The 8,819-nt window shown below is 34.2% G+C and overlaps 1 protein-coding gene across 6 annotated transcripts in view; it reads left to right on the forward strand.

Moving 5' to 3' along the window:
* Positions 1–8,819, forward strand: part of LOC105468879 (transmembrane protein 135) — a 348,642-nt gene extending 339,823 nt beyond the window's left edge. For all 6 annotated transcript variants that reach the window (XM_011719361.2, XM_011719356.3, XM_011719358.3 and 3 more), the window contains 3 exons: positions 3,133–3,231; positions 4,304–4,371; positions 6,163–8,819. In XM_011719361.2, coding sequence (XP_011717663.2) covers positions 3,133–3,231; positions 4,304–4,371; positions 6,163–6,295 — 300 coding nt within the window. In that variant the 3' untranslated portion in view covers positions 6,296–8,819. The remainder of the gene's footprint in view (positions 1–3,132; positions 3,232–4,303; positions 4,372–6,162) is intronic.

The following is an 8,819-nucleotide window of genomic DNA, read 5'->3' on the forward strand; positions in this document are numbered from 1 at the left end:
ATTAGAGTTTATGTCTTCACTGATTATCTTATAAATATCTTTTTACAATCATTTTATTTTAATCAAGTTCCAAACAAAGTTTCTTTTAGTTTATAATAGTTACCCCCCTACTACTGCTGCTACAGCTTTTCTTCCTCCTTCTCCTCCTTCCTTGACATTTATTTGTTGAAGATGTAGGTCATTAGTTCAGGGAATTTCCCAAATTCTGAATTTTGCTGATTGCATCCTCACTGTTGTTAACATGTTTATTTAACTCATGAATTTTAAAAATTGTTAGATCTTGAGGCCTAAGCAAATTCAGGTTTAAATTTGTATAGGCGGTAACAGACATACTTCACATTTACTGTGTATGTGAACTTTGAATTGCATGACGAGGCACAAAAATGTCTGGTTGTCTCTCTTATTGTAATGCTAAGATTGATCAGTGGGCTTAGGTATTGATAGAGCCAACATAAGGTTCCCCAGTAGCCTTTTAGCTAGTGGTTTTACCACCTGTTAATAATCACTGGGATTTATTATTTCATTAAGGGTTGTAAAATGATGAAAAATACTAGTATTGTTTGTTCATTCTGTGTTTATTAGCTGAAATTGTCCTAAAAGCATTTTTCATTTTCAACTGTTTGGTTACTCTGAAATATGTTGTTCTGGGAAGTCAAAATAAAATGCTTGATTACTTCATTTTTAATTATCAGTGTTTAGAATGAGTTAGTACGTTAGCATCCTGCAAAGTTGACCAATGAGTCTTTATTTTTAAAGTATCATTATGAAGATTTGGAGTTTAACATATATGATTTATTTTAACCCATTGCAATCATTATGCTCAAATTGTTCCCATATTTGGCCATGAGAGCTTCCTTAAGTTGACTCCTGTTTGTTGTAACATAACACCATTATCTTTGATAGCTTTCTTGCTGTAAGACAATATATTCCAGGCTCATCTGGGACATTTTCTGCCTCAGACATAGAATCAGTCTTCTCTGTAATGGCTCCTAGTTTGTTTTAGTGGGAAATGGTATTTAAAGATAAGTCGGGTACTAGAGGTTATTTGCTCCCAGGCTAGTTACTGATTCTTGGCTTTCGCAGTGAACGGAGCTAGAGAATCTCCCTCCCCTTTCTTCTTAGAGACAGAAAATACATTTGGAGCATATTGATATTTCTAAATCAAAGTTAAGAGTATAGATTTTATTTAACTTGTTTAATTACTTGCTTTACCCAAATATGTGCTTGTGTGTGTGTGTGTGTGTGTGTGTGTGTGAGAGAGAGAGAGAGAGAGAGAGAGAGAGAGAGAGAGAGAGAGATGGAGAGATTGAGAGAATATATACATCATGAAATCAGGAGGACAGGCAGGAGCCAGATCATGTAGGATTTTAAAAGCTGGGGTAAATAATTTATTTTTTTTTCTCAGTGCGCTGGAAACCACTGAAGAGTTTTAAGCATGGAAATGACAGTATTTAATTCACATTTTAAGAAGAACATTCTGGCTACTATATAGAGGGAGGCAGGACCGAAGCTGAGAGAACAGTTAGTCTCTGTCAGGAGATGGTGCCTTGCACCATGATGGTAGCAGCAGAGATGGAGAGAACTACACAGGTTTGGTGTATGTTTAGGAGTAGAGTTGACAAGACTTGCTAATGGAGAGGAAAAGGGAACTGAGAGAAAGAAAATAATCCTTAGGTGGCAAAAATATATTCTTTAACACAAGAGGAAACCAATATTGAGATCTAGTTTATTAAAGGGGTTTTACAGCGAAGTGGCCAGAGTTTTTTAAGGCCAGCAATGGTATCTCTCCCTTTCTTGTGTCATCAGGCCATACCTGATCCTGGCAAAAGAAACTGGCATATACACTGTGCTGGTGGAGACTTTTAAAAAAAAAAAATTAAGGAGATTAGAAATTTAAGCTTGCTATGTCCTTTTGTGGAATTTTTTGCTCTGTTGTAATAGACAATCATTTTTCTATGATTGAAGTTAATTTTATATTAAAATGCTCTATTACTGTACAGTGAAAATGATATAAAAATCAACTGTAGAGACCATTGTTTTCTAGGAACCTCTGAGTCAAATGCATATTTTTATTTAGTATATATTATGTTCTCATTACTGTGCTACATACTGGAAAGAGTATAGAAGTATAGGATATGGTTTCTATCCTTCATTAACTTAGAATCTGGTTTATTAAATGAATTTTCTTATAAATAATTAGAAACACAGTTATTCTATCTATTGGGAAATAGCTGTTTCACTTAACATTTGTGTGATGCAGTTCTACCACATCTGAATTAAATTTTCTTCAACATGAATACAGCACAATATATCTGTATCTTGCAATATACTGTTACTTTTTTTTTCAAAATAATGGCCAATGTATATTTATTTATCTTGTTTCCAAAATAGATTATAACTTGGTATATATCTTACAATTCTCATATATCCCAGTCTCTTACACATATTATGTACATTTAATCCTCAGTATATACTTTTGGGTTGATTTGTATGTAAAGTATTCACCTTATCATTTCCTTTGTTGCTTTGCTCTTTGGTTACGGTAGCTTATATAGATCTTGAGGATTCTTTTTATGGCAATTCAGTTGGGATATAATTTTAAAAGAGTCCGATTTACTTAGCGAGTATTTTAATGCCATAGTCTGGGGTAGGTATTGAAGACCATGCAAAGTTGGAGAAGGTTGTTGCCACCTGTCAGTGACTTCTTTTGAGTTTTCATACTGTTTATATTCTTTATTTTGTGAAGAACAGTGCCCAGCATGTAGATACCGTTAAATGTTTACTGAATAAATTAATGAAGGATGAACAGATCTATCAGGGAGGAGAGCACATGAGCACTGTACAGAAAGCATTGAAGAGTAAATATCATTTAAAAAGCAGAAATAAAATGTTACTGAATTTACAGAAAAGTATTACTGCTTGAAGCTGGGATTTGGAGCAAAACAGTGAGGGAAAGGGAAGGGCTGACCCTTAACATCATTATGAAAAATGTGACATGGTTTGAGCTCTGAAGGGAGTATTAGGATTCAGAAAGGTAGAAAACATAGTTGTAGGCAGGGAGCACAATGCTCAACTATGTTTTTAATGCTGAGGTTTTTTCTTTGTAACTCTTGTCTTATGCTTGTTTTGCAGGCAATGTATTTCAAAGGCATTGAAGCAGGGAAGGTTCCCTATTTTCCTCATGCAGATACTATCATCTATTCCATCTCTACAGCAATTTGCTTCCAGGCAGTAAGTATAGCTTTTTGAAATGAGAAATTGAATGATTCCTGTTTCTAATGTACATTAATCAAATGGAAGAAAAACAAACTCTGGGAACATTTCTATTTACAGTATTACATTTTAAGCTTCTTTTTTTTGTTTTTTGTTTTTTGTTTTTTCAGCAAGATAGCTTACAGGCTTCTGATCTTTAAACATGTTAACTTAATGGGCTAGGTCCTTTCTATGAGTACACCAATTTTTAGGTTTTAATAGACTACAATTTATAAGTAAATTATTATTCCAGTACCTTGGGAAGAATGCCCCAATTTAATTATCCTTCCCTTTGATTAGAAAAAAAAAAGGATAATAGGGATATGCTGGTAATAGGCATAGGCATAAATATAAATAATTACATTTCTCCAATATTCAGAATGAGGATGAGGAAGAACTAGTTTCATATAAGCATTGTTCAATCTCTAAATTCTGTAACCATTATTATTGACATTAATGGTGTTAGGGCTGTTTTAAAATTTTTGGGAAAACTTTTATTTGCTCTTTCTCACAAAATGCTGCCAGGTTGAAAAACTCATTAAAACTAATGAAGTATCAATATCTCAGCAAATCCTTCCTGATAATGACTATTCACTTATTACTTCAAAAGCAACTTTTTTTTTTTTTTGAGATGGAGTTTTGCTCTTGTCCAGGCTGGAGTGCAGTGGCGCAATCTCAGCTCACTGCAACCTCCGCCTCCTGCGTCCAAGTGATTCTCCTGCCTCAGCCTCCCAAGTAGCTGGGATTAAAGGCATGCACCACCACGCCTGGCTAATTTTTGTATTTTCAGTAGAGACGGGGTTTTTCCATGTTGGTCAGGCTTGTCTCGAACTCCTGACCTCAGGTGATTCGCCTGCCTCAGCCTCTGCAAGTGCTGAGATTACAGGTGTGAGCCACCGCGCCTGGCCAAAAGCAACATTTTTATTTGAAGGCATATTTACGAAGATTCTTGATAGTTACCAACTTAAACATCAATACACCTTTGTGTATTTCATCACTTTCAGTTTTCATTTATACTTACTAAAAGAATTCTCAAATTTAATAATCTTAGGCTGTCATGGAAGTTCAGACTTTGAGACCATCTTACTGGAAGTTCCTTTTAAGACTCACCAAGGGCAAGTAAGTGACTAAGCAGTTTTCTTAAAAATATTATTAGTGGTTTTATCTTTTTGAGGGAATATTCTTTCAGTGGTAAAGTAGGTATTTATATATAAATAAAATATGAGCAACTTACTAAGAATAACATGGGGCATTTTTTGAGTGATCATTATTCTGACCATTCTTTTCCCTGTATAATGTAGATGTTTTAAGTGGTCTAGATTAATATCATGTTGATTTGCTAACTACTGATTAATTGCTACATAAATACTTAAGTCTGACTGTTTGAATCATTGGCCATTTGTTTTTTATTAAAAATATTAAGCAGATTCATTAAAGATCATCTCTACTTAATTAACTGATTTCCATTTAGGAAATAGTCATATTGCGTTGCTTCTTGTTGTAAGTATACTTTCCTCTACCTTACGTATCATTTTTACTTTGTTTTGTTTTCTCTCCTGATCTTAATCTAATTCTTTGGGAGGCATTTTGACCTAATAGAAAGAGCATAGGTTTTAGAGTCAGGCAGACCTAAATTTGAGTCCAGCTCTGCTACCTTCAGCTGTGTTACTATGGAAAATTATTTACCCTCATGCACGTAAGTTTTTTTCTGTCTACAATGAAACAATAATGCATACATTGTGTGGTTGTAGGAAAATCAAGATGCTTATAGTAGCACTGGGTAAATTGCACATATTACTATCATTACTAAGAATAATAGCAAATACTTGTACAGTGCTTACAATGTCCAAGGTGTGGTTTTAAGAGGCACGCATACAATATACACGTATACATAAATATGCATTTAATCCTTAAATCCTAACTCTATGAGTTAGGTACTATTATTATCCCTGTTTTACATATGAGGAAGCCAAAATGTGCAAAGGGGTTAGATAGCTTGCCAGAGTCACTCAGTTAGTAAATGAAGGAGCTGGAACATAAATCAGGCAGTCTGGCTTCAGAACTTTCCCTCTTACCCGTGTCGCTGTAGATCCTTTATTTATTATTGTGTAATCATTTTTTTGTCATTTAGTTTTCTGCACATTAATGAGTTTTACTAGTTGATTATTTTGGAAGGGAACTTACTTTGGAAAAGTACTCAAAGTCACATTTATAGGCTGTCAGAATAATGCTGGCCAGTGATTCAAAACTAATTTCATTCAGCTGTTTTCTCCAGAAAGGAAATAAGGAAATGCTTGTGAATAAGCACAGAGACCCAGAAGGTCTATCCTGTACATTAGCTAAATTTGTGTATTTGAAAAATGTTATATATCTTAGGTTAGGTAATGGATAACATTAGGGTATGTTTTTACTGTGTTGTGTCTATTAGACATTTGAAAACCTGTATGCTGTTTGCCTTTTAGTCATTAAACATTTCCACATTTGAATGTGTTTTCATTTGATTGTGAGACATTAAGATGTCAATTATGAGAGGAATTACATTTAATGCTTTTGCCTCATTGGTAATGTTAGCTCATTTATTGTTTAGTTTCCAGTGAATTTATTCATCATAAAAATAATAATGAACCTAATTTTCTATTTGATACAGTCTAGTGGAAAGAATTCTAGAAGGGTTTGAAATAATGATTGTAATCTTTGCGGTTTCAGATCTGGGGATTATCTCTTTAAGTAAAATATGAGACAGTGTATCTCGAAGAAAAGCATTCATGTGACTTGAATCTGCCATTGAATTTAGATCCTTTGCCACGTTAGCCTTTTCTGTTTTCCCATCCCACAAAAGATAAGTCAACTAAAATGAATTATTTTATAAACTATATTAATACTTGGTTTACTGTATTCTTTGTTTTACAGATTTGCTGTCATGAACCGAAAAGTCCTTGATGTTTTTGGTACTGGTGCATCTAAACACTTTCAGGATTTCATCCCCAGGTTGGATCCAAGATACACAACTGTAACACCAGAGTTGCCCACAGAGTTTTCTTGAAGATGACTGTAATTTATTAATGTGACTAAATGTTTCATTTTGAAGAGTTAATTATGTTGAACACAAAGGAGGGGACCCAAGCTCGAACTTCAGTGTTATTTCAGTTAGAGATACTCTTTTCATTTGTGTTGTTTTTCTTATGAATCAGAAATTCAGAAGCTTTTTAGGAAGGTGTTGCTTAATAATTAAGCTTCCTCCATAGCCAGAATAAGATTCTGGATCACTGTAGTGATTGACATTATTATATATTATTGATCAAATTATGTCCATAAGCAATATTATATAATCTATGTAGAAGTGTAATAGCAAACAAGAGTACACTTAAAATTACTTTAAAAGATGTCTTTAGTTCATTCCAATATAATTCTTGATTAAAATTAGGATTATTTCTATGTTTTAGGATTTACAAAGGATCACGGGTACATGGATTTGGTCTGAATTTTTTTTTAAGTTTGGAATTGGTATCTGTAGTAGTGGAATGTTATAGATTTGGAGTAACTCTCCACGGACAGTGCTGCTTTTGTGTAGAGCAATTTAATTGGAGAAGTGGCCATTCTTACTTCAGGGATGCAAAGATGGGTCTCATACCATTTGGATAAATGTCGTGGTATCCATGCTTTTCTTTCAACTAATAACATCATCTCTCTTCATGACCAGTTAGTTGGGATATTTGGCAGCCTAGCAAACCTATGTACTAATGGCAGGTTAGGGGTAAATGGAAATGGACACATCCAACAGAGTTGAAATGTATGTTTTAATCTTTCACAGAAGTATTACACTTGAATATTTAAAAACAAAACTTTTTTTTTTTTTTGAGACGGGGTCTCGCTCTGTCGCCCAGGCAGGAGTGCAGTGGCCGGATCACAGCTCACTGCAAGTTCCGCCTCCCGGGTTCACGCCATTCTCCTGCCTCAGCCTCCCATGTAGCTGGGATTACAGTCGCCCGCCACCTTGCCCGGCTAGTTTTTTTTTTTTTTTTGTATTTTTTAGTAGAGACGGGGTTTCACGTTGTTAGCCAGGATGGTCTCGGTCTCCTGACCTCGTGATCCGCCTGTCTCAGCCTCCCAAAGTGCTGGGATTATAGGCTTGAGCCACCGCGCCCAGCCAAAAACAAAACTTTTAAACTTCCTATAGGTTTATTATGTTTGTTTTCATTTATATGGACATAATTCTTCATAGCTCAGTTTATATGCCATTGTTGTGTTAGAAGGGATCAAAATCCTATGGAACAAAGTAGTCTTGGCAAGTTGGCAGTTTGTGTCCTCTCAGCTGTTTAACTTATGTAATGGATGTTTTGCACCTGAAAACACTATAAAAATCCAATGCTTGTTTAAAAAGTCCATTTTGTCACTAATTGGATTCAGGTTCTCCAGCCTTCTTCTTGAATATCATTGTCACCATTTTTACTGTTAGAATAAAGAGGTGACACCACAAAGTCCTGCTGATAATGAGAGTAGTTCAGGACAGCTGTGATTGAAATATGGTCACTATTTACAGTTTTTGGGAAAAGTTATACTTTTCTATGTTAATAAAAAGCTGAAGTGGTCTACAGTTAATGTAACATCTAGGGATGATGATATTTTTAAAATACATTTGTTGCTAAAAACTTTTTAGGCCATTGCAAATTATGCAGTAGAACTTGTGTTGCAAAAGGAATTATAACCCACACTTTAAAAATGCTTAATCCCCCATATTCAATTTCATCAAGCCTTGTATACTTCTTAAATGTAATTCAATCCTTGGTTGTTATGGCAAATAGAAACCCAACAAAAAGACAGACTTGGGTACCATGGTAACAGAGCCACTTTATCATTTGGTCAAAATTTGGCATTATGATTAGCCTTTTGGAATCGACAATGCTGTTTAGAATTGGCAATGCTGTTAAAAGATCATTTTGGTTTCAGACTTCAAAGTTGATTAATAAATTTAATCTTAACTTTTTATTCACTGGAATCAAAATGATGATTGGTACTGTGTTTACTGTTTAAAATGAAGCACCGAGAGAGCACTGCTAACTGCACCTCATTTTCTTTATCCAGAAATTGTGCTTATATATTTTCCTGTCAGGTTAAAAAAGATGTTTTAATTCATAAATTATTGTTTTCATTGACACTAAAAGACTGTGATATTGAAAGACGAATTATGAAATTTGCTGAGATTGTTTAGTAAAATTTTGCTGGTCAAAAAGGTGTATTTCTACAATTTACTTTTTCATTTTTATAAATTGCAGTCATTTTTCAAATTTTATATAAAATGTAAAATGAAATAGCTATCATGAAGCAGAACACAATGATGAATGTATAGGTTGAGTGAATAGTTAACCAATTTGCAGTGGTGGATTGAGAAGTCTAGTTTGATTTCATTGGGACAGACTGCAAAGTATAGTTGTTTGAGCAAACACAAAGACACTTTGTGTTTTTGAAGACAATCAGAATGATTACCTTTCTACCTCTAACTAATCAGGTATTGGTTGACAACTTTTTGGCATTATAAATAAAGTAAAATAGATCTCTGCATTCCAAAA

Source organism: Macaca nemestrina, chromosome 12 (assembly GCF_043159975.1).
Source record: "Macaca nemestrina isolate mMacNem1 chromosome 12, mMacNem.hap1, whole genome shotgun sequence".
Taxonomy (NCBI): Eukaryota; Metazoa; Chordata; class Mammalia; order Primates; family Cercopithecidae; genus Macaca; species Macaca nemestrina.